General features: G+C 37.8%; 1 protein-coding gene across 9 annotated transcripts in view; it reads left to right on the top strand.

Annotated features, from left to right (window-relative positions):
* ANKS1B (ankyrin repeat and sterile alpha motif domain containing 1B) overlaps nucleotides 1-27,395 on the top strand; it is an 839,347-nt gene that overhangs the window by 288,459 nt on the left and 523,493 nt on the right. For all 9 annotated transcript variants that reach the window (XM_036299864.1, XM_036299863.1, XM_036299862.1 and 6 more), the window contains one exon: nucleotides 8,368-8,548. In XM_036299864.1, coding sequence (XP_036155757.1) covers nucleotides 8,368-8,548 — 181 coding nt within the window. The remainder of the gene's footprint in view (nucleotides 1-8,367; nucleotides 8,549-27,395) is intronic.

Below are 27,395 nucleotides of genomic sequence, written 5' to 3'. Positions count from 1 at the left end.
AGCAATCCAATTAGAAAATGGGCCAAACACATGAAGAGACATTTCCCTACAGAGGATATACAAATGGCAAATAAGCACATGAAAAGATGTTCAACATCACCAACAATTAGAGAAATGCAAATTAAAACCCCAATGAGCTATCACTACATCTATCAAAATGACTAAAATAAAAAATAGTGACAACACCAAATGCTGGCAAGTATATGGAGAAACACATACATTCCTTGTGGAAAGTGAAATGGTACAGTGACTCTGGAAAAACAGATATTTGAATATTTGAATACCTAGTTCAAAAAATATTTTTTTGCAGGAAAGTCATGACTATTTTAATACTGGGAGAAGCTTCTCTGAGAATCAACTTCATGATTTGGAGGTAAAAAAAAACACTCTCCAGGTTTTTAATATCTATATTCAGTCCACAGCAACAACACTTTTATTGAATAAAACTAGAATAAACCCCCAAACTTCTAATACCCTTTCATGTCTGTCTATATATATATATAGTATTTCCAATTCAGGTTTGAATAACTTGTATGAAGAAACTCACTCATATGAAGAAACATATATTACATATTTTTCATTTTAAAAATTTTACACTCATGCTTATGTATGTTAAATACTACGGATGTATTAACAGTTTTATAATTTGTTTCTTTCAATAGAAGATGAGACTATATGTTAATGCATAGCCAAATATCTCTATATAAAAATGAAATGAATTAATAGAGAAAAGCATAAAATATAAAGATTTAAAAAATTTCTGCCTTTCAACACTGAATAACTAACTATAGGGCTTAATACACAGTTGAATTAGATTTCATTTGTTCCTGTGTTCCACCTACCTGTATTTTCTTCAGCACCCTTTAAAACAGTGATTTAAAAAAAAATCAGTGCTGTCAGTAGACTGGAGAGTAGGAAAATTGCTCATTGATATAAATATGAGAAACTCAAGAGCTATTAGGCTCTTGTTCTACCTGTACTTTATGTTGCTTCTTTTTGCTTTATTTATAGTGTGGTGTCCTGGCCGGGGGGCGGGGTTGTAGGGGGGATGCAATTTAAAATTCCATATAACTGTGTTTTAGTTTCAGCTCTCCCATTTGTTAACTGTGAGACTATCTCTAAATCTCAAGTTCACTGCAAAATGGAAAGACGAATAGCTACTTTCAGTACCAATCTTATAGGCTTAAATGAGATAACAAATTTTAAGTTCCTAGAAGTGTGTTACCCCCTCTTGGGTACTTGATATTTGCTTACACCCACTTTTGCCTGTCTATGTTTGTCCATAATCTATATAGCAAAGGGATGGTATTTTGCATACCTGAAGATAAGAAGTTCCATATCTTCAAAATAAGCCTTAATCATATCAACTATTATATTCATGACCAAAATAAAAACAAACACTCAAAAAAACTGTACTCCATATTCAGGCTTTTTTCCCTTTTACTGAAAAGAAGAAAATATTATTTTCCATTTGTATGACATGTGAATAAAAGTTTAATAATATTTACCCCTACTGAGTTGTCTAGATTCCCTCCCTCTCTATACAGGTTTAAGAGTGATTAAGACAGAGAAATAGGAGAATTCTAACTCAGGATGGTGAACTGATCCCAACTGTTTACATCTTCTCTTGCCTGAAATGCAATTAAAATGGTAAAATAAGTATACAAATAAGAATAACTCCATAGCAGTGATGAAAACCAGAGAGTGGAACTATCAGAGGCATTTGGGAACTTCTGAAAGAAGTTCAACTGAAAGGAGAGAAACCAAGGTCAATGAACAAAGTAAATAACCTCTGAGAAAACAGAGTTAATGCAAGAAAAATATTATAATCAGTATCCTCAGGAAGATTTGAGAAGTTCTTGAATTCATAAAATTAAGAAGAGGCTATTTTTAAAATGGAATTTTTTGAAAATTAAGGATAGGATCATTAGACTAATGATATATTGTCATGGGGATGTAAAGTACAGCATAGGAAATACAATCAATAACGTAATAAATATGTATGAAGTCAGGTGGAGGCTAGACTATTGGGGGAACACTTTGTAAGTTATACAAAAAAAAAAAAATAGGATCGTTACACCTAAAGTCATAAAAAAATGCCTAAAAGTTTCATGCCTTATCTTATTTTTTAACTGGTGTAGCTCCAGAGCCTACAATAGTGTCTGAAACATGGCTGATGGTCACTAGTACTTTTTTTGAACAAATTAATGGGGAATGGTTTAGAATACCAAATTATAGAATACTCCCAATATATATAAAAAAGGAAGGGTCAAAGAAATCCAAAAGCCATTTACTAAAAGTTCTAGAAGTAGGAGAAGTCACAACAGTAATTGAGAGAGTGTGGTATTATCACAGGAATAGACAAGTAGATCAATGGGAATATAGTAGAGTCCAGCAATGTAAAGCCAGTCATATTTGGAAATTTAGTGTAATAAAGTAGCATTTCAAATCAGCGAATATATGATGGTATTGGCTAATAGGCTATCATTTTGGGGGAAAATAATTAGAATTGAATTTTTTACCACATACCAGATACACAAAATATTCTAGGTTGATAAAAATTCTAAAAGAAAATACTACTGGTCTAGCTTCCCATTTTTTACAATGCCACCTCCATCTCAGGTTTGGAAAGTATTTAAGAAAGGATCTAATTTATTACCATTGACTTGACATAATTTATCAATGGTTCAGTGTTTGGATGGAAAGTCTATCATTTCCATGTATGTTTATGGATGTCACTTGCTAATTTTTTGACTTTCAGCCATCTTCCCTTGGAAGTCATTCTGAACTTGAGTTTTGCTTGAATAATTTAATACCACCATTGACTTTTTCTAGCACCACTTTGTCTTTGTACTGACACGGGAATGTCCCTCTAGTCCTACTTGACATTTTATTACGAGGTTGATGAAGTCCCTTTATAATGAAAGTAAGTGAATTCAAATGATTTTAAATCCAAGTAAGTGGATTTAAAAAATGTCCATTAGTTTAAGTAATTTGAAGATAACAGAGGAAACATACAAGTGGATATTTGAAAGTTACATTCCAATCCAGAAAACACTTGAAAGTAAATGCACACATTGCCTAGATCTTACCCTAATCAGGGTTTGGGTGTTCTTATTTTACTCATAAATGAATCATATCTGTCTCAGTTGCAGAAATGCCATGAAATTATTAAGGTTGTATCAAACTATATCAGTTCATTTACATCTTTACCGAATGTAAAGAGATTCTATGGTAATTGGTTCTGATTAAGAGAATCCAAAGTAAGGGTAGGAAATGCATGCCGTTCTGTATGTGACACCATTAAATTCGCACATTACTCTTTTTAAGGTAATAACCTAAGATGGCACTGGCTTCATGGATGTGGGACCAGTGCAGTCCCAATGGGCATCACTCTTAGACAGGCCTCATGCTTGGGGTTTAATGCTCCTGGTCAACTGTCTAAATTTCTGAATGATTTTTACCTCTAATTTGTTTACTAAGTGAAGCCTGTGTGAACATGGAGCCTGTGCTGGGGCTTGGAGCCATGGCTCATCTGTGGTTCACCTCCCACCATCTCCCCACCTTATCAGGTGTGTTCTTAGCAGTGAGACCCTGAACATGGGGAGGATAGAGATGAGATGCACATGCTAAGTTGCAGGACAGAGCCTGTGGGTGCCTGTGAGAGTCTGCTCTCATCCTGTGACTGTCCCAGTGCCCAAGGGAATGAGACATTAAGTAGCAACTAAGACCACATGACAGATCTAGAAAGAGACCATGGAAGAAAGGAAAGCTTGGTTTTATATCTGCTTTTGGAACAAGGGGCCCCACATCTTCACGTTGCCCTGGTTCCAAGAACTCTATGGAGCTGGTCCCAACTCTTTCACAGTCATTCGTGTATCTGTTCAATTTCAGCTCCTCAGAGACATTTCCTAATCACCCTATCACAGGGGTGACCCACTTTTTCTGTAAAGGACCAGAGAATAAAGTAGTTCAGGCTTTGTGGGTCATAGAGCCTCTGCTGTAACTGCTCAGCTCTGCTGTGATAGTATGAAAGCAGCCATAGACCAGATATAATGAATGGGCATGTATATGTTCCAATAAAACATTATTTATGGACACTGAAATTTGAATTTCATGTAATTTTCACCTGCCATTAATATTATTTTTCCTTTGCCCCTCTCCCCCAATCATTAAAAAATAGATCTGTAGTTTGCTGATTCTGGTTAAGTAAATATGTGTGGGAGCAAGTCCTTGGGAAAGTAGGGAGAGATGAGCGCTGGACCACAGGCAAGGGAGGGAGATGTTTTAAAGGAGAAGTCACAATGAACACAAGTGCAACTCATTTTACAAATTGAAACTTGGCAAATTCCATTTGTAATTTTAACGTTTTTGTGAAAACGCTTTTCTTTCTTATACTGAATAGCTTGGTAGGGTTCCATCAGGATAGTTTTTTTTAAGTGAATGTATTAAAATCAAAGCAAGTATTCCAGGCCCATCTCCATTTTTAATAATGCTGCTATCTCTTTGTTCTTTCTCCCATTACTATTATTTCATTTCTCCACACAGATATTTCTTTAATCCTGCCATTGTGTTTTGTGTTTTGAAGCACCATTTGCTTATGTCTAGATGTGAACACATGGCCTTTCCTTTTATTTGAAGCCCTTCTGCTTGCTACTTATGTGATCTTGAGTAAATAATTTAACCTCTCTGATCCACTGATTCTGTGCTAGTTAGGCTAAGTAGTGCTAGCTGACACGACAGACCAACGCAGAATCTCAGTGGTTTAACATAAAGGAGGTTTTACCTCAACTTCTTAGAAGGTCCAATGTGTATTGAATGACCCTCCTTCATCTTGGAAATACATCATCTGCAGAGTAAGAGAGGGCTGGAGAAGGCTCACTTCTACAGACAGTCTATTGGTCAGAATTAGTTACCTGTCACCAATCTAAATGCACATAAGGCTTGGAAATAACAAGGAACCTATGTTTATAGTTTTGTTGAGCACTAAAATGGTCTCTTAGAACAGGGGTTGGCCAATGTTTTCTCTATAGGACCAGGCAGTGAATATTTCAGGTGTTGTGGATAATGTGGCTTCTGTCTAAATGTAAAGTAAATGAATGGGCATAGATATGTTCCAGTAAAACTTTATTTTCAGCAACATGAGGCAGGCCAGATGTGGGCCAGAGGCCGTAGTTTGCTGATCCATATGATTCTTCCTTTTTATTACTTCAGATGCTCAAAGAGCTTTGGGCAATAACTCTCCACTCTTTGTTCTTCAAACTGGGTAATAGCTGATGGACAGTTCTGAAGAGGTAAATAAGAATGGGGTCAGCTGATCACTGATCAATGGTTCCTTCCCTTCAATTTCTATTAGCTTATCTCCCTTTCTCCAGATATCTTATTTGAAGTTGTGCTGCAGTGAGATCATAGCACTCTGCTCAAAGAAAGAAAGGGAAAAGGGAAAGTAAAATGTAGATTTGCATGACCATGCGTTAGACAGTCTACACTGAGTCCTGAGAGCACACAAGCATACATCTTTCATGTTCCTGTGTACGAATATATACATTTGTGTTTCCCATTAAAGAACTTATCTTCTGGTATTTACCCAAGCGAGAAATCTGTGAGCCACCCTAGACTCCTCCCTTAAAAATCAATCTTCCCATACAATCAGATGTCAAGACTAAAAAGCTAACCTCATTAGCATCTCCTAAAAACATCTGCTATCTCTAACCCTGTTGCCATTGCTTTACTTAGGATCTTGTTATGTCATGGCTGGAATTCTATAACATCCTCCTAATTAGTTTTCCTTCCTCAGGTCCAACCCCGACCAATCTATTCTCTAAATTGCTAAAGTAAGTTTATTAAAATGCAAACTCAGCTATCAAAACCTTGCTTGAAAATCATTCAGTGTTTTTTTTAAAATGTTCACATTAAAGACCAAACTCATTGGCATGGCATTTAGAGCCCTTTATGATTTGGCCCCTGCAACTTACAATATCCCACGTCTTGAACCCACCACTACCTTCACGTACTCTGCACTATAGCCACCCCGACTATTTATAGTTTTTATTTCCTTTCTCCCCATCCTCTTTTGTCTGCCTACCACATGCTTTCCACCTCTGCTTCATCAGAATTCAACTCAGCCACCAATCACCTGCTCATGGAAGCCTTTCCTGATTCCCTCCCTAAGTTAGAAACCCACCTTTGGGCTCCCTTTATATTCTGTTCCTCCACTTATCATAGTCCTTTTCACTCTACTATACTGAAGCATAATTCTTGGGTGGCTTGTCTCTTCCCTCATGCACCATTTCTTCTCCAACAAAAGTTTATCATCACCTGGACCATAGAGACAATGTCTTTCTTATCTGTTCCTGTCACAGTGCTTACCATGGCATCTGCAATTTAGTCACTCAGCAGGTATCTGTAGAATGAATTCATGTAGCAAAAAAAATATATAGCCTGTTTGCTTTTATTCTTTTATGCATAACAAATTGTGTTCGTATATAAATAGAACTTTGGGTGGTCCAGGTTCAAAAACATTTATTTAAGAAACATTTAAACATAAATAAGTCCTATACATCAGTTAGCTTGACCTTTATAAAGTTTATGACAAGGAAAATTATAAAAATTTGGTTTATGGCCTGTTTACAAAGTGAAACAAAAACACAACATAACACAATAAAACAAGACCAAGATAATGGGCATGGCTGTGTTTTTATTGCAGCTAGTGTCATAGTTCATGACTTTGTTTTCTGTAAGAGAAAGTTTATTTACAAAGTCACAGAGGTAGAAAAAGTGAGCTGTGGAAGAAATGGGCTCGGAGCTTAGGAGAAAGAGAAAGGCAGGAAAATGTGCGTTGGGGGAAAGGTGTGGGCTGCTCCATTGAGAGAGCCGCCCGTACTTCATGACATTTAATTGCTGTTATACAGTCAAGAGGAAAGAACATTGAATGTGAAACTGAGATTCAGCAGCTTCAAGGACAGACATTTCATGGAAACCATGACTGACATTGAACCCTGGTCTTTCATACTTCAAAAGCATCTGAGTCCTGTGGGCACTCGTTTGAATTCCATTACTGAGTTGATGTGGCATAATAATAAATGACTTGCAGTTTCTTGTGTAACAATATTTATGCCTCTCAACCTCTTTCATTAAAATATTGCAATGGTGAAAGAATAAATCATATTGTGATCATTTGTACGCTTTATGTAAAAAAAAAATAACCTGTAAAACACAGATATTTTCAGTATCATTTAGTTTAGATTATAGACTAAATGATATCTACTTTAAAAACCATGATCTGGAAGAGACAGGGTAGCTGAAATATTATGCAAGAAAGCAATCTTTGAAGTATAGTGATTAAATTAATAGGTATTTGAGGGCAATGGAAACATTGGCAAACCGAAAGTAACTTTGGGGAAATAAACTTACTGTAAAGAGATTGACGTTAACCTTTTGTTAATTATTGTGAGATCGTTACTTTTTCAGTAATATGAATGAGAAGAATAAAAAGTAAAAATACTTGAATTGATTCTTGGGAAATGCACACAATTCTGAGAGCCAAAAAGACTGCAATCTTTTTTTTTGAAGGACTACGTTAGAAGCTCTGCTGGCAGGGAAAAAGAGTGAACATAATTAAAACTAAGAGAAAAAAAATAGAAAACTGCTATTGGGAACAATCTATTACTGACAAACAGTATAGATTATAGGTGTCATTACTCCATGATTTTAACTTTTATTTTAAATTGTCTTTTCTTGCTATTTGGGGATTAATTAAAATCCTTAAAAAATAAAATCAAAGTTTACCACAAATATCAAGCAGATTCTTGGATCCTGGAAAATGCTCTATATGACTTCAATTAATTCCGATGATAGAATTTCAGCATATGGTACTTGGGGACAATATCTAATGCCACCATTCCTTGGTCTATATAAAGAATTTAAAAAAAAATAGAATTGCCCTAATAATGCTTCAATGTCATGAGGTCCCTTTTATTGTTAGATTCTATATCCCCAGGGTCTGGCAAATGCCAGATGTTTCATAAATGTTAGTTGATTGAAAGGTGACTTATAATCGCAACTTTCCAAATTGATCATTAAGAGAAATTCTGCACACTACATTTTTACATACTTCTGGAGAAACCTAACAAAGAGTCTAAATGATTTAATCAACTATGCCATTGTAGTTTTTCATTAAATATTTTTCATTATTTAATTTATTAAGGGATTATTTAGTGTCCTTCTATAAAGCACAGTTATATTTTAAGTATAAATCCAGACAGTTTAACTGAAAAAAAAATCGTCACTTAGATTAAACTGATGGGGAGATGGGGCTAAAGATGAACATGATCATATTAATGCTGTCATTATGCTCATTTATTTTAGCCTAAACAACGAACCTCTATTGTGTCTTCTCTGGATTTTCACCGGATGAATCATAACCAAGAATATTTCGAAATCAACACGTCTACAGGGTGTACAAGCTTCCCTTCCAGCCCTCCTGTTAGTCCACCCACCTCTTCTGTGGGAACCGCAGAGGTCAAGGATGAGGGAACTGGCCATCCAGGTAAAGCAGTTCACTATATTTCTCAACTTAACTAAAGCCTTTATGAGTTAGATTCATTAAGAGGAATCCTTTGTACAAATTGTGCTGGGTTCTTTGATCACCTACATGTGAGGCAATGTAGGGCTTTATGATTTTTGTCAGAGTGTGGGTATAATATTCTTTCTGAATACATTAATGGTCTTCTAGGCATTAGATATTAAAGATGATGTTATAATGATATTATGATAAAATAATAGGGGTAAATACTACTAATTACCCCTCCCCACATAGTGGTAGCAACTCATCAATATATGCCATCTAGCTCTGAAGCTAGAGACTTTGGCTCAAGGTTATCTGGGAAGATTAAATTGAACAGTGTGCTCTAAGTGGGCTATCAATCTATTCAAATCAAAGTGAACTTAGAGAAGAGGGGTGTGAAGAAATAAGCCTAGGGGTAAAGGGAAGATTGGGAAAGGAACCACACCCGGTAGTCAAACAAACCTGGTTCCATCCAATCAGATTTGCAATGCTTCCCTTCTTTGGGGGCTAGGAGCTAATGACTGGTGGACAGAAATATGAGAAGTGGGGCCTAAAGGATATCTTCTGTTTATATCTAATTTAAAGTAAGTGAACTATTCAACTACTTTTCTTCAAAGAGGTATTATTTTAAAACTCTGTATATATAATTAATATGACTTTTAGAATCATAAATTATTGTTCATGTGTGTATTTCATGTAATTATGTTCAAAATGAATGTGTGTAGAACTGTATGAAAGAATACACATATTCTTATTTAAGTCCTTTACACTGGCTGTGCTTTTAAGAACACTTTAAGAAGACTAAAATTATTTCAAAAATTTAGCCAGAGAATTATTTTCCCCTAGGAAAACAACTAAGATTTTAAAAACTAATGATTAATGGAAGTGGTGAGATTGATATTCTGTGGAAGCTATTCTTCAATCTTTCCATGGCAACCAGAGTGATATTTACAAAATGTAAATCAAAGCATGTCATCATCGTGCTTAAGATGCTAGATGGCTTCTCACTGAACTTAGAATAAAGACCAACTCCTTACTGTGGCCAACGAAGTTCATTGTAACCTCTCTCCTAACTAGTTCTTTAATCTAACCTTTTGCAAACCTATCTTGGCCCACACAGGCTGTCTTTGCTAGACGTTCTGGCTCTGGGGCTTTTGTACTTTGGTTCTTGCTGCCTAGAATCTCTGTGTTCAAATTTTATGTAACTGAGTTTCACTTGGGCTTTGACTCAGATGTACTTCCTTATAGACACTTTCCCAGGTTCCTTCAATATAATGATAATTACAATAACAATGATGCAAAAAGAGCAATAGTAATAATATTAATAAGCAGTATTTAAGCAAATGTTTAAATAAGTTTCATAATGTTTTCAATATTAAATTTAATTTATAATTGTTATACATAGTTAATGTCTTGAATTTAATATCTTTAATATTAAGAAGCAATAGTATTTAAGCAAATACTTAACACTATGCTTCATACACTGTTTTAGGCATTTTATGTATAAACTCATTTAAACCTCATAACTGTTATATGAATTAGGTGTTATTTTTTATAGACAAGGTAACACAGAAAGAAGCTAAATAACTAAATAACAGCCCATAATAACAGAGCTGGACTTCAAACTTGGTGGTAGAGTCCATGTTCTTAAACATTTTTCAACGTTGCCTAGTTACTTTGGTCAAATCATCCTGTGTTTTTTTCCAGAACCTATTTACTATCTAAAATTATATTGTTCACTTGTGTACTTACTTATTGTCTTCTCTCCTCTTTCTGGATTTGTGATTTAGAATGGATGCGTCCCTGATATATTGTAGGCTGCCTCAGTTTGTTTACTAACTATGAGACTGGACTTCTTACCTAGCTTTGAAACTTAACCTCTTTATGCTATAGATTTTATCTATAGAATTAAGTTAACAATTAATTAATTATATTAACTTGCCCTGTAGTGCAGTCATGCATGTAAAGTGATTAGTGCCGTGTCGGGTACATAGTGTTAAATAAATGTTAGTAACTATTAGTAGTAATCATTATGTTAATGAAACCCAGTATTATTCAGTGAGCATGGGCATTTAGTATATGTCTGCTTTACACCAGATACAAGTTTCCAGGAGAGGAGAGATGGGACATGATTTGTAAATAAAAGTGGTATGTGAACCCCAGGAAGGGTTGTAGGCATATAACTCATAATTAATACTTAGGTGAATTACTCATTCCAAATTTAAAAAGTTGAAATGGGAAAAATGACACTGATACTTGCCTTTCGGGAAGTCTTTCTTAGCTTTACTTTAGTGTGCTAATTGGTGGTTTTTTTTAATGATTAATTTTGAAAAGTTTCAAAAATGCTTTGAGATAGATAATATTTATTTATTTATGTATTTATGTATTTATTTATTTATAAATTAAGAGTAAGAGAAGTTATGGGGCTAGTGTCCTCTCTCCACTCTGACCACCAGGGGGAGAGGATAAGAAAGACATCCTATTGCCGTCTGGATTTCAGTGGCACCATCCAAAATGTGAGGAGAAATTATCATTTTCCACACATTTCAGAATTGTTATTTTCAGGTCTGACCTTTGAACAGAACTAAAATATAACCTTTAACAGTTGAAATAATTTCAAATAGCATGCATGTTACTATGGTTTCCTAATGTAATATGTCACCTCCATGTTACATCAAAAATTTTAGAGTGGACTGATATTTAGTAACAATGAGTAAGGACAGATAGTGCTGATTGTTTTACATCAAAAAGTAAAACTTTTAGGTAGTTATTTATCTACTAGGAAAACTAGTATTTTATCTTACACATCGATGTTTTGCTATCCTTTGCATTGATGAACCTGCACATGCTGGTGCTACCACATAGGATATATGGAAAGAGGATGAGTTCCAGTGTCAGTTCTATCACTGATTTCCTAGGTATTTTCCATCAAATCACTTAATTCCCTGAGAGGGGTGTTCCATACAGGATCACGCCCTCATGGTTCTCTTTCTGATCTTGACCACCACGGATCTCCTTGTATGAACTTCTGAGTGATCTGAGAGCCTAGGTGATAGAGTATTTCAGTCTAGTTGGTTCCCCTAATGGTTGCCAATGTGTTCCTTTTCCTCAGGTAACAGTTTTTTAAAATAGAGGTGGTGGAATTCTGAATCTATTTGAAAGGTAGAAGCAACATTTTTTGGATGGGGTAGGTGGTAGGGTATGAGAAAATGAAAGAGACCAAAGATGTGACTCAAGGATTTTGGGCCCTTTTGACTTCTGGAAGGATGGACTTGATATTAGTTGAGATGAGGAAGCTCAATTTTGGACATTTTAATTTGAAATATTATTGTATAATCAAGTAGATAAGCTGAGTAGATAGTTGAGAGTGATTTTTTTTTAGTGGAATAAGGAAGGGTGGGAAGAAGCGGTGTGATAATTTTATATTTATCCAATTAAGGGGTATCAGTTTTAAAAGACTGAGAATCAGTGCTTTAGTCCACAATGAGTGACCTGTGAGTTCTGAGTTCTTCAGTGAAAATGTCCTGGGCAGGTGTGCTGTGAATTGCTGAGGGAAAAGAAGCTGAGAATCACCAGTAAGAAAAGATGCTTCCTCCATATGTAAAGTTGTTTCCAGAAAGCTCTATGAAGAATTTTGTTAACTGGCACTTTTAGACACCTGCTTAGGAATTTAACTACCCTAGATAAAGAATTATCTCCAATTTCATTAGTAGTTTCCAACCATCACCTCCTGCTGGAGAAAACTTCTTCCTAAATGATAGAAATAACAAAAACAAAAGCTTTTAAGTGCTTAGCAGCATTGGATGCTTTTATGCAAGGGAGATGAAACATTAGAAAAGAACTAAAATTAGAACGGAGAAGGTGGCATGGACCTTTCACGCTGCTCGGGGATTGCCAGAAAGCAAATGAAGGCCTTCTTTTTAATTAGTTCACACGGCCTGGAAATAGGCCTCCTGAAGCTGGGGCAGTGTTATTCCGGCAGCCGTTGGACGCAGGCAGCGGAGGGGCGCTCTGGCCTCCAGCCAGCATGAAGGCCAGAGCCGGGTAGCTGAGATGATGTGGAAGCTCCACGCTGAGACTCGGGGTGAGCTGATATGGAGGAAGTGAAGGGTTAGTGGGAATTATGTGTTAATGATATCTTTGTGGTTTATTTTATTTTAAAAATGCATTAAATAAACTATCTGGATTATTTATTGTTAAATTGAGTACTTTAGGTTGGCCAAGTTTTAGGTAGCCAAAAGGAAGTAATGTTTATATCAAATGTCATATAATGTTTATATCAAATGTCACACACACACACCTTATTTCAATGGCTTAAAAATATGAAAATATCTTCCATAGTTAGATGTTGGAGTAATATGATTTAGTTAGTGCATGCAGTTGGGTGGGAATTTGTTATTCTGACTGTAATTAGCTGAAATAAGACTATTAGTTTATTTGGGCAGCATAAAATCAACATGTTTACTCAGTGTGAGAAAGTGCAGGGGGCTGTAAGAGGACCTAAGAGTGTGATTGACCTCATGTGGGGTCTGCAATGCTTCCAAAGAAGAGACACATTTATTTGTCCAAATATGGCCATTGTGAGACCACGGAGGGAGTGAGAGTTGTGCAGTGTCTTAGAAGCTGTGTTCAGGATGCTGGTGTGCATCCTGAGATTAAAGCCTTAAGAGTAGTATTGGCAGGTTTGTAAGCAGAGAGAAATTATATAAATTTTTTTTCTGTGTGATGTCTCCTATTTTTTATTTTTTTCTGTGAACTAAAGCAAAATCTTTCTTGGAGAGTGACCAATGAGGGCAGAGATCAGACAATTAAGGAGAGTGGAGAAAGTTTGAATTAGCTCTTTGTTTAAACTCCTAGCAAATGGCTAGTATGTGGGCCTAAGGTTAGCATGGAAGAAAGGGTAGTAGGTAGGGGTGAGTGTGGCTAGGACCAGCTTTTTGGCTCCTTCACTTAAGGTTATCCCTCAGTGGGAAGGTGAACCCTCTAAGTCTGCCACTCTGACCTCTGTCCATGCTAGCCTCTGCAGCAGTCACCATAGCAACCTTGCCAAGCTGGCCCTATAGCAGCCTACGTGACTTCAGCCCAGATACTTCAGAGGCCCTTCCTGGAGGCCACCGAGACATCTGGGTCTCATTCATAATTAAGGAAAATACGCGGAGCTCAGAAAAATTTATCCTCAAGACCCCACTAGTCTGTATCGTGTGGTACTACCAAGTTTACTCAGAAGTGGCCATGCTGGAATCTGCATGGGGTTGGGAGCCTGGGCCCCTCTCTCTGTATGTTCTCCCATTACCTACTTATCACACTATAACCTTTCCAGGCCAAAGCCCAGAAAGAAATGTTCAGGACACACATGTAGATCTACTTCCCTACCCTCCCTATTACAATTTCTCAAAGGCTTGTATCCTTCCTCTTCTGGGAATTAAGTCTCCAGTGTAGACCTGGGGGAAGAGAGGTTTCCAAAGGAACTCAGTTTTTAAGAATGGAAATGTATTAATACCTTCTTTGAAAAATACTATCCCTATGAAATGGATTGAGTGGGTGCCACTAAATAAATAAAAAAATACCTGAACATAGCACATGCTTAATTAATGTAGCTTCATAACTGCTTAATAACTGTGACCATTTCTATTATCAGTATTGGTGTTATTACTGGGCCGCAAGCAGAGCCTAAACACTAAGAATTCAGTGCAAACACAGAGCAGCCAGGTGCTCGGAGCCCAGCCAGGCTGCCACAATCTTAAATCCACAACGTTGCTTAGAACAAGCAGGTCAACCCGCAGAGGAGCAGAGTTGGAATTCCCATCTGCTCTTGCCCCAGTTTTCGTGTCCTGGGGTGGAAGGGCCGCAGAACCTGGAAGTTGTGTCCCTGCGGGGAGATCCAGGCTTTACGGACTCACCGGTGCAGTTACAGCAGATGCGAGAGAGAAGCAGTCTCAGAGTTTTTGTGTTGAAAATCTCCCCCCACCCCATTTAATCTTTTATTAAATCAATTTTCTCTTGCTTTTACCTTCTGTTAATTTGTGTGAAAATATAACTGCTTTGTAAGCTGGAATTTTCTTTGCAACTCAAATTCAGTGCTGCGTAGATCTAATTATCTTGTCTGCTTGTTTGCTCGATAGTTTTTCTCTCCTGATTTCCTCTATCAGGCCACTTACAGCTCTTGGGAAAGCTCCCTGTTATCACTTACAGCTGTATGAAAAATCTATGATTATTAGAGCAAAATGTAAAATGGTAAAAGGAAAGCTGACTATAAATATAAGTGGTGGGAGAAAAAAGCTTGGTATTTCCAGGTCTACGCCACCCTCAATTGAAAACAGTTTCAACACTGCCAGACCTTTTTCTCTATTGACATCTTCTATCTCTACAGTCTTCTTTTGGCAGAACATTTCCCCCTGTTTTTACACCTGTCTGTGTTGGGCTGGTGCACTCTGTGGTGTTTACCTGGGCCCTAGCACTTTAATATATATTTTTAAAATTGATTTCAGAGAGGAAGGGAGAGGGAGTGAGAGATAGAGACATCAATGATGAGAAGGAATCATTGATTGGCTACCTTCTGCATGCCCCCTACTGGGGATTGAGCCTGCAACCCGGGCATGTGCCCTTGATTGGAATCGAACCCAGGACCCTTCAGTCCGCAGGCCAATGCTCTATCCACTGAGCCAAACCAGCTAGGGCCCTAGCACTTTAAATACGTAACTTCTCTGCTATGCACCATGCCACAGTGAGCCAGCCCAGGACAGAACTTGTTCCAGACAGTCCCCAAGTCAACTTCCTACCTACCTGATAAACCACTAGCTCCCTGCCTACCTGGCTCTGGGCTGTAGTGATTTCACCTTTTTTACTTGACTCTTGGCATCTGTGATAGGCAGAATTCTAAGATGGATTCATGATTCACGCCCATGTATCCACACCTTTGTGTGATGCCCACCCCCCCACCTGTTTTGGGGGCGTGGGGGATCTGTAACTTGCTACTAGCCAATGGCAAAGGTGATAGGGTATCATTCCCATAGTTATGATACGTTTTATGGCAAAGATGAAGGAATTTGGAAGATATAATTAAGGTCTCTAATTAGTTTAAGTTTCTCAAAAGAGAGATTATCTTTGGTAGCTTGAAATAAACAAGTGATTCCTTTAAATGGGGGTCTTGAAGTTGGCTACTTGTAGTAGCCAACTGTCTCCATTGCTGGCTTTGGAGAAGTAATTTATCTATGATTATTAGAGTTAAATGTAATAGCTCCCTGATTAGCACAAGACCTCACTGAGATGATAGACATGATTGAGAGTGAAGAATTTGAAAACGTCTCCTTCACCCCACATCCCCAAGCCCAACTCAGTTAATGCCCGTACGCACATCCGTCACACCATTTCCCCCCAAAAGATTAGTTTTTATTTTAATAGGTACCAAGTTGTGAAGCTAAAGCTCTAATGGCAAAATCTGAAGACATAAAGCAGATAGTAGGAAATGATATTAGGACATACAGACCTGAAATCCTTAAATTATTAATTCTTCCCAACTGTGCCTCCCTCCTCCAGGACTTAGCTTTTTCTCAACACGGGGGTTAATTTTTTCAAGCAGATATCTGATCATGCCGCTCCACTGTTTAACAACCTCATGTCTTGTCACTATCTGTATGAGAATGTCCAAATGCCTTAGCATGCCCAACAAGATCCTTGCTAATCTGGCTGTAGGTTTCTATTTACTTCTATCCATGTACATCACGTACTCCTAAGAACATTGTTGTTAGAGTTCATTGTTCTTCATTTAGAGCAGTGGTTCTCAACCTTCTGGCCCTTTAAATACAGTTCCTCATGTTGTGACCCCAAACCATAAAATTATTTTCATTGCTGTTTCATAACTGTAATTTTGCTACTGCTTTTAATTGTAATGTAAATATCTGATATGCAGGATGGTCTTAGGCCACCCCTGTGAAAGGGTCCTTCGACCGCCAAAGGGGTCGCGACCCACAGATTGAGAACTGCTGATTTAGAGTATGCTTCTGTCAGTTTGGACTGCCTTTCCATCTAATTTACCTGGTAAACCTCAGTTATTGTATGGAATTTGGCTAATGGTAATCTCACTTGTGAAGCCTTCTGTAGCTCCAAAAATTATTTCATCCATGTGCCCCCCTTCGCACTTTTAACACACCTTTACTATTAGTTATTTTATATAAAAAAAATTTTTGCGTTTTTTTTGTTGTTGTTTTTTTTGTTAATCCTTACTGGAGGATATATTTCCCATTGATTTTTAGATAGAGTGGAAGGGAGGGAAGAAGAGAAGGGGAAAAAGAGAGAGGGAGAAAGAGACTGATGTGAGAGAGACACATCAATTGGTTGCCTCCTGCACTTGCCCCTACCAGGGCTGGGGATCAAACCTGTAACCCAAGTACATGCTCTTGACTGGGAATCAAACCCATGATCTTTTTGGTGCATAGGCTGATGCTGTAACCATTTAGCACACCTGGGCAGAAAATATTTGTTCCTTTGTGTGTGAGTTCCTTAAATGCAGGGACAATTTCTCAATTAAGTTGTACTCCCAGCACAGAGCATAGTGACTAACTTATAATAGAGGGCAATAAGTAGTAAATGATTGGATAACTGAGCATTTGCTTTGTTGGACTTCTATCCCTACTGTGAGCCTATTTCTGTCTATACAGTAAGGCCAGGACAGCTTTTCTCTTAACTATCTTGCTTTCTTATGAGCCATGGAGCCCACTTTTCATTGGTTATTTCTTAAAATGCCTCAGAGAGAAATGTGATTTTTAATGTAAATTTTTGCTACATAATTGATCTGATTTAACAGATGAGAAGATACCAGTTATTTACATTGGGAGGCTATTCAGTTTTCTTAGTTAATTATAATGTAGTTGACCCAGCATTACAAAAATCATTTATATCACTCTAAAAAGCATTATATCTGCAGTGTGCACTAATTTCTAACTTACTTCCTATGTTTCTTTTAGTGGACCAATATCCAGGGCTTAATTTTAAAATGACAGGGAAAACTTTAGTGATGTCTGTTCTTTCATAAGATCAAAGCAAGGCATATTATGACTTTTCTTTTCTTTCTTAGAACTGACTTTTTTTCCACCATTGTTTTTGCTAGTTTCTGTATTAGCCATGTGTGAGCTTGAAAATATTGTATTAGGACCTGGAACCTTGAGGATGAGAATCTATAACATAATAGTAATGACCAAAATACAGTGTGCAGCCCTGGCCAGGTGACTCCATCAGTTGGAGCATCTTCCTGTACACCAAAAGGTTACAGGTTTGATTCCCATTCAGGGCACAAAGCTAGGTTTCAGGTTCAATCCTTGGTCAGGGAGCATACAGGAGGCAACCAATTGATGTTTCTCTCTCACACAGATGTTTCTCTCTCTCTCCCTCTCCCTCTCCCTCTCCCTCTCCCTCTCCCTCTCCCTCTCCCTCTCCCTCTCCCTCTCCCTCTCCCTCTCCCTCTCCCTCTCCCTCTCCCTCTCCCTCTCCCTCTCCCTCTCCCTCTCTCTCTTTCTCTTCCCCGTCCCCTCCCTTCCTTTCTCTCTGTAAAATCAATAAACATATTCTCAGGTGAGGATAAAAATAAAATAAAATGAAATAAAATACAATGTGCAGAATGAATGCTACTGACAGAATTCTAATCTCTGGCCAGCAGTTCACAGGATCTAGAGTGACCTCTCACTTGCATGATATATGAGTTTTCCATAGCATTGTTCTCCTTCCTTAGAAAAACTAATGACATATAGTAGGAAGACAAATATGCTATAAAGAATCAACATTTATTCCAGATTCAAGGATGTAATTTTTGTATTAGCCACCATTTTAGGTCTGAAACAAGCCTGTTTTATGTCTATATTCTTTCTATTACCACAGATGTCTGTGTTCTCGTTATTAACACAGATAATCAGGAGTTGACTATGAACGCTAATAATAGATTTCAGATTTCCTTCTGGAAAGCACATAGCACATGTGAAAGGAAGCATTATTAGCTAAACAAATCTCTCAGTTCCTAATAATTAGCATTTTGACAAGCTGTTGTCTTGGAGGATTTAGATCATATATTACATAAGTTCAAAGTATTTCTTTGTATTTTTTTATTGATTTGAGTATCAAGTAAATACTTCTCATTTTCCTTTAAATATAAAGGAAACCTTTGACTTTATTTTAGTTTTCTAGTCTATTGATGTGTTGCAGGCCATTAATGTGCAACTGCATTTTCTTTCTACTATTAATTATAAATAATATGTCAAGTTCTCTAGGCTAAGTAGTTTGCTATTTACTAGCAATATATTTGATCCCTGAAGTTTCCATATAGAAAATTTAAACTAGTATATCAAATTCAAAATGAGCCAGAACCATTTCCCCATTCCTCATATTTGATATATTCTCTTTTAGGCAATTATTAAATGTTCTTTAAAATTATCTTTAATATATTTATCTAAAACCAGACGTTTATTATTTGATAAGTGCTGGTATCATATGTTCATTATACTATCTTAGCAACCCAATCATATGAGCCATTGTGGTTGAGACCCTAATTATTGGTTGGATAAAAGTAAATATAGCCATGGACGGTGTGGCTCATTTGGTTGAACGTTGTCCTGTGCACCTAAAAGTTGCCGGTTCAATTCCAGCACATGCTCAGGTTGTAGGTTTGGTCCCTGGTTGGGGCGTTCAGGAGGCAGCTGATCAAAGTTTCACACTCACATCAATGTTTCTCTCTCTCCCTCTATCTCTCTAAAAATTAATAAAATAAAACATTTTAAAAATGTAAAACTATATATCAACACTAAACAAAATTAGTTATATTAACAAATTTATTAATAATACTAGATAAAGTTCATTTATTTATTTAGCAAATACTCATTTAGTGCTTACAAAGTACTAAAACCCAGGCAAGATACTGGGTATATAATAATGAAAAAGACACAGTCCCTTCTCTGAAAAGCTCTGTGGTAAGCCAATAATTAAAGTCTGCTGTTATTACATTAGTATAATGTGAGCTTAGAAATAAAAGCGTAAAAATCTGCCTCGGAGAGTCAGAGATGGTTTTACAGAACAAGTCGTGCTTGTCCTGTGACTTCGAATAATTAATCAAATGGATACTGACACAATATGGTGAGAAAGGAAAGAAAACAAGAAAAGAAAAGAAAGAAGAGACTTTAGAACCAGAAAAATTTGGACTTAAGTCCTTTTTTTGTCACTTACTGTAATATTTAGGTGAATGAAAACCTTTCCGAGACACTTCGTTTGTTTTGAGATAATGTAGATGGCCAAACCTAGCATAGGACTTTGCACATGGTAGGCAATCAATAAATATTGTCCCTTCTCACCCACTTTCAGCCTTGAGACAACCTTGAAGGTAAATAGGACATTATCACCATTTTGAAGATGAGGAAAGTTAAGTTCACAGTAGTTAAGGTCACACAACTAGTAAGTTAGTGGTAGAGCTAGGGCTAGAACCTACATCTTCTGACAAAATTTTCCCCACTATGCTGCTACAAGGATTCCAGGCTTTTTCATGCGCTTAGTTATTTATTCAGCCAATATGTATTTCTTGAGCACCTACTACGTGTCACACATGTTGCTGTACACAGATGATACAGTGATACAGTGGGGAACAAATAGATAAAGTCAGCCCTTATCAAGCTGAGCGTTCATCAGAGAAGGCAGACTTTATACCAGCAATTTCATTATGTCCTTAAATTAGTGTTAGGCAAGGGCACAGTTCAATGATCTGGGGTATGTGTGGCAAGAAAATTTACTCTAATTGAGGAGGTGTGGGAAGTCCTGTGAGGGGAAGTGATATTTCTGTCAAGGCCTAAAGAGTGAGCAAGAGTTATCTGGACAGAGAGAAGATTTTCCCAACAGCAGGAGGTTTGGCAAAGATGTGAGTGAGAACAGGATATGTTCAAGGAACTGAAACTGATCCAGGACAATAGGATCAGAAAGCATGAGTGAAAGATTGGCAAGAGGTGACTCTACAGAGACTGGCAGAGACAAGGCTGTACAGGGTTCACAAGCCGTCTTCAAGAGACTGGGTTTTCTTCTAAGTTTCTGCACTGCGTACAAAGCCTGACCAGAGGGGAAATCGGGTCTGAAATCTGACTCATTCATTACTTATTGCAGAGAGGGGATAGTTACTTTTTTCAATTCCCTCACAAAGGCTCAAACAGGCTGGCGGGAAGCCACTTAAGGTTCTAAGCAGTGGAATGATACCTGGTTTGTATTTTTCCAAGTTCACTCTAGCCATGCTGTGGCTTCTCTTAGAGGGGACGAGACAGTAGAAGTGAGACTTGGCATAGGGGAGTCAGTGGCAGCTTAGATCAGGGCTGTAGCTCTGGGGAAGAAGAGAAATGAGGTATTTGAGATGTAGAATTCACAGGATTTGTGATGACATGGAAGCTGAAGGGAGGGGGGATGAGTGAAGACAGGGATGTTCCTCACTTTCCTGGCTTGAGCAGAAAACCGTAGGAGCCTTGGGCACAATATCTAAGACTTGAACGTTGAGGAAAAGCTGCTGGAGTTATTCCATAGTGGAAAGGTGCCCAAATCAGCTGGAATAGAGGACACGAGGACACAATAAAAGTATTTAGAAGTCCTTGGGGCCAGCAGGCATGGCATTAACACTTAAAGTAATGGTTCTCTTTCTTTTCCTTCCTTTTTTCCTTACTGGGAAAACTACATCCCTTTGTTATTTTTTGTTTTACTTCTTAGGCCACTGTATAGTTCTATTTATCTAAATTTCTTCTACAGAGACATTAGTTGTTACCAGACTTTGGTTTTAATTTAAAAGAGGATAAAAACTGAAGTTATGAAGAATATTGGGCATGTGGGTACCTGATTCATTTCCCTGAGAGGCATCATGACTCACCTTCATTAAGTAGTTTTGCTTTGACATGACTGATGCCTTATTGGTTTTGAATGTTCTCTGCCCTGTATGTAAACAATAAGATAAGTTTCTTTCATGGGTCATTCACTGCTATTCATCTCCACTATGAGTCAGATGTTTGGCATTTCAAGATGTTTTCCTACCTACAACTTCCCTCTTTATAAATGATCAAGAAAACTTCCACCAACAACAGATTCTCATTTACTGACTTTTCAGATTTGTATCTGTAAAACATGTTCTAGTTGTTTTGCTATATCTACTTTAGTAGTAGTTTTATGGCCAACAATAAGGAACTGGCTTATTTATTTTATCTTCATTGCCTACACATCAAGATAAAAACATAATCATCTGTAAGGGAATTCAAATACTGATGATTAAGTCATACAAAAAGCCCTTCCTGTTAATCCTTTGTCTACCTCCAGTTTCAGTATAGCTTTCCTCCCTTTCACATTCAACCTCCTGGATTCACTTTTTCATCTGCCGGTCACTCCCCCAAAACTATGCCACTAAATGCCCTGGATTGTCTCTTCCTGGATGTAATGGACAAAGTCTTTATCTTACTTGCTCAAACTGTTTCACTTAACTGGTGAAATGCTCTTTCAGCATGTGCCTCTGTGACACCATACTGTCCCAACCTTCCTTCTGCCTCTCAAGTCTTCATCTCGTTCTCCCTTTGTGAGTACTTCCATCCCTACCCACTCCTACAAGGTTACTGTTCTTCAAGGTTTGGTTCTAGACTAATTCATCTTCTCTGGATGATCTCAGCCACGTCACGACTTTATTGCTCAATCATATGCTAATGTTCCTCAAAGTTTTATCTTCAGCCCAAACTGGAGTTTGACACCTCCAAATTAATCTTCCCGTTTTACCTCTCCACTTAGATGTCCCACAGGTGCTTCAAAGTCAGCAGGTCTGTGTTAGTTTCCGAGGGCTTGTGCAAACATATCCTACAAACTAGATGTCCTAAAAACAATAGAAATCTCACAGTTCTGGAGGCTAGGCGTTTGAAATCCAGGTGTGAGCAGGGAGGGCCATTCTACCTCTGAAGGCTTTCAGGAAGAAAGCCATCCTTGTCTCTTTAGCTTCTAGGTGTTCCTTGGCTTGTGGCAGCATAACTGCAGTGTCCGTTTCCATCTTCTCATGGCCTTCTCCTCTGTGTCCTTTCCTCTTCTGATAAGCATATCAGTCACTGGACTAAGGGCCTTCCCTAACTACCTTTTTTAATTTATTTTGATTTTTATTGTATCATGAGCTTAATGGTTATAGAGATTATGCCTTTCTACTAAGTACAGTGTCAGTAAACAAATTGTTGCCTAATATTTATTGAAAAGGAGGACGAAGAAAAGAAGTAAAGCAATTAATCAACAAGAATTAATCTGAAAAAAAGAAGATACACAAACCAAAATAAGTTTAAGTGTGAATTTGTAAACGTAGGCTAAATGGATTTTTTTTCTAGTCAATATATTAACAAAATACATTAAGAATCAGTCAAAACCTTCTTTTCTATTGTAACAGAAGTCCTTGGTTCCATAGATGCTGGAAAATACAGTTATGTTTATTCGCCGGCTATTTCATAACTGGCTCTCTCTACCCCTTTATTAATGAAAAAGTTCCTGCTTCTTTTGATGTAACAGGAGGTGACATTGTTTCCTAATATTTCTTGAACATATCTCCAAAAAAGATAAGGTTAAGCAATTAGTTACTAGCATTCTAATTACAAAAAGAAAGGAAGAAAGAAAGAAAATGAAAAGAAAAGAAAAACAACAACACACTATATTCTTTTAAAAAAAAATGCCTTCAGATAGCCTGAAAGAATGCATCTTTTGTAATTATATCTGCCTACTTTTTTAAAAATTGTTATTTCTTGATTTTAGAGAGAGAGAGAGACAGAAATATTGATTTGTTGTTGCACTTATTTATGCATTCATTGGTTGATTCTTGTATGATCAGTAACTGGGGATCAAACCCACAACCGTGGTGTATTGGGATGTTGCTCTAATCCACTGAGCTACCCAACTACCCAACCAGGGCTAAATCTGCGTAGTTTTATAAAACATTTAAGCCTTTCTAAGCTGGTGAAAGCTCTGAATGAATATTAAGGCAACCAAGAACTTAAAAAGATCAGACCTGCTGTATTGTATCTACTTTGCCTACATTAATAAATTTTCTCCCACGAAAGGATCTGTGGGAGACCCCTGTGCTTGTAATTATTGGAAATGCTCTTGGTTTAGCTAAATCAGACTAGTTCCTATAGATGTCGATGAGAAGAAAAGTAGAACTGCCTCACTTTCTCACAGCATTCATTATGTAGGCTAATAAGGGCTACTCGAGGGAGTTCATTGAATCCTTTACTGGAAGGCAAGTCCTCAAAAGAAATTCTAAGTATTAGTATTTTGCTCTACTTTGCTTTAGTGCGACTTTATGGCATTAAATTCACAGAACTTTTAGAACACATAATTTTAATACTCACTAATTAAACAGAAAAAGCCAACCACATTAGATATAGTTAGGAAAATGTCTTGGCATAACCCAGTGATTCTGCTTAGATTTATTGTCTCTAAATTATCCTAAGTAGATGCTGACATTCACAGCTCAGTATTTATTATTCTTCATCTATTTTTAGTTACTTTTGATAAATTCAAGGCAGAAGATTCTGACTTTACCATATTGTGTTGTGTGGGGGCCTCTAGGTACTTATGCAACCACTTAAAAAGCCTTGTGTAGCAATTTTCTTCACTCAACAAGATTCACTTCTGAGTTTTGAGTAATTTTAGCGTCTTTAAATGGTTTCCTTTATTTCAGCCATGAAAGCTGTCATTTTCAATTAGGCACATATAGGTAAACCGTCTCTATTATTCTTAAGAAATGTTCTACATGTTTTGCATTTATTAACTCATTTAATCCTTACAATAGTCCTAGGTAGGGACAACTCTTACCTATGATTTACAAATGGGGAAGTAAAGCACAGAGCCTTTAACTGACTTGCCCACATTCCTATGGTTAGAAGAGAATGGAAATGGGATTTTCTTCTATACATTCTGACTTTGGGTCATGTTATTCTGCATCTCAATAATCTTATTATATATATTATAAGATTATACATATATAGATTATATATATATAGATTATATATATAAAGATATATATATCTTTAGAAAATATGTACCACTTTCACTTATAATTGTTATTAATTCACCTAAACTTGATCCCTTATCTTAGAATTCTTAAGAGTGTAAGTAAATCTAGAGAAGCGGACCTTTTTTTCCTCAGATTTCCCCCAAATGCTGGCAGTATATTTGTATATTTAGGAAGTATGTTACAGAACTATTTTTTCCTTTGTTCAGCCTGGATTTATGGAGCACTTTTTTTGCTTTAGTCATTATTAGTCACTGAGATACAGATGTAAAAGTCTCAGCCATTACCTAAAAGAAATTCCAAGTCCAGTAAGTTTTGCTTAAGCGGCGGAGGGGGCGGGGGGAGGGAGAGACGGAGGCGGGGCGGGGGAGGGAGTAAAGTAGTGTCTCCAGCTTGGTTGGTTTTTTATTTGTTTGTTTTGTTTTTTATAGATGAGTTCAGGTTCATATATTACTCCATTCGTTCATTCCACAGTGTTTGCTATGCCTGGCACTGTGCTAGGGGCTGGGTACATCAGAGAACCAGAGTCTCTAGCTTGTTGCTGACACAGAGGAGGAAAGAAATGTCGATAGTTTAACAAAATGGATAAGGTAATAGGCTAGTTCTCTGATGAAATGCCATTGCTTCTGTCCATCTTCTCCACTGCATATACCAAACTGATGGCATGTGATTTTTGCTTAGAAATATCCCTAATTCAACTTAATCCATGTGATAATTATTTCATAGGTATTGAAACCAATTAAAAGACGGGAAACCAAAAGGATTGAGTTACTTTCAATGGTCCATGGTAATAAGGGATAATAATTTTAAAAAGATTCAACCCTCTTTTGACCCCATTCTAGTGGTCCAGATGGAAGGTTGAAGTAGCATTGCCTTTCTCTCTCAGCATCAGAAGTTATACAGCATTCTTCTCACCACATTCTATTGGTTATAAGTGAGCTACTTATCTCTGCAGATTCAATAGACGAGAAATTAGACTCTACTTTATGATGGGGGAGTGGCAAGACTCTATATGGACATGTGGGATAGGAGGTGTAGTTGTGGCTATCACTGTAAAATACAGTCTTCCTTTAGCCCAAGGGAATAGCCCATTTTTCTGCCAAGGGCCATTTGGATATTTACAACATCACTAGAAGCCCAGTGCAGGGATTCATTCACCAGTGAGGTCCCTTGGACTGGCCTGCGGGGATCGGGCCAAAACTGGCTCTCCAACATCTCCCAAGAGGTCCTGGATTGCAAGAGAGTGGTTCTCGGGTGATGCACTTTGGAATTGGACTCCCTCCTCTCTGGTTCCAGGAGTGTCACTCAAGAATCTCAGCTGCCAAGGCACCGGAGCTCGGCAGCTCTTGTGTTGAGCATCTGCCCCCTGGTGGTCATCGTGCGCCATAGCTACCGGTGTGAGCATCTGCCCCCTGGTGGTCATTGCACGTCATAGCCTGGCCTGCACCCTTTCGCAATCTGGGACCCCTTGGGGGATGTCGGAGAGCCAGTTTAGGCCTGATCCCTGCAGGCCAGGCCAAGGGACCCCACTGGTGCATGGATCCGTGCACTGGGCCTCTGATATGCATATAAGATCTTTGGTTAATCTCTTCCTGCCCTCTTCCCTCCCCTCTTCCCTCTGAGATTCATCACTCTGTTCCATGTTTCCATGCCTGTGGTTTTTGCTCCTGTAGTGAGTGTTTGCCCCCTGGTGGTCAGTGCACGTCACAGCTACCAGTTGGTTGGCCAGTTGCTTAGGCTTTTATATATATAGATTCTCAGGCCATGCAAAATTATCAACTTAAAAATTAGCCTGCTACTTACCATTTACAGCAGCATGGATGGACCTGGAAAGTATTATGTTAAGTGAAATAAGCCAATCAGAGAAAGACAATTTTCACATGATCTCATTCATATGTGGAATCTAATGAACAAAATAAACTAATGAACAAAATAGATCCAGAGGCATGGAACAGACTGAGAACCTCAGAAGAAAGGCAAGGGTGAAGGGATGGGAGATGGAGGGAGGGTGGGGGGTAAGAGACCAGCCAGAGAACATGTATGCATTACTAGTATATGCATTACCCGTGGACACAGACAATAAAGTGGTGAGAGTCTGAGGTGCGGGGGGTGGAGGTGGGCTGGAAGAGGTCAATGGGGGTAAAAGGGGGGCATATGTGATACTTTCAATAATAAAGATTAACAAAAATTAGCCTACTATATTTGGTCAAACATTTAATTAACTCACCCCTAGTGCCTTGGCAGGGCGGGCCAGATGTTCCCCATCCCTGCTTTAGCTCAACAATTCACATTCCTCTCACAAGTAAAATATGCTCACCTCACCCCAAGATTCTTCAAAAGTTTCATTCCAGTTGGTTTATCATTTAATTAGGTCCAGGTGCAGTTGAGTTTCCTAAGGCAAGGTGCCTTAAGCAAAGCACTTGAGTATCGTTCTTCTTGGTTGGAAGTCCTGTGAAAGAGACAGATTATCTCCCACCCACATATTCATCATATAATGATCAGACAAGCATAGATTAACCAAAATATAAACTTCCGTTAAAAAGAGATGGAAAAGCAAAGTCTGTAGAAATTCTAAATTCTAGCCAGGTATATGTTGTCAGTTCTGTGAGCAGGGCTCAGTTCTGCTCTCTGAGAATTATTCTCCATGGTTTCTTGGCTCTGCCTTCTGGGGCCTTATCCCTGCTGAGTCGTCTTCCTTTTTATAGTAAGTGACCTATGCTTAAAGCTAAATAATCTCAGTTTGTTTCTTGCCCATACTAGTTCTAGCATCCAAAGGCTTCCTTTTATTTTGGACTATTTCTGTCC

This window comes from Myotis myotis, unplaced genomic scaffold (genome assembly GCF_014108235.1).
Source record: "Myotis myotis isolate mMyoMyo1 unplaced genomic scaffold, mMyoMyo1.p scaffold_m19_p_3, whole genome shotgun sequence".
NCBI classification, from domain to species: domain Eukaryota; kingdom Metazoa; phylum Chordata; class Mammalia; order Chiroptera; family Vespertilionidae; genus Myotis; species Myotis myotis.
This window is presented reverse-complemented; position numbering and strand designations above follow the sequence as displayed.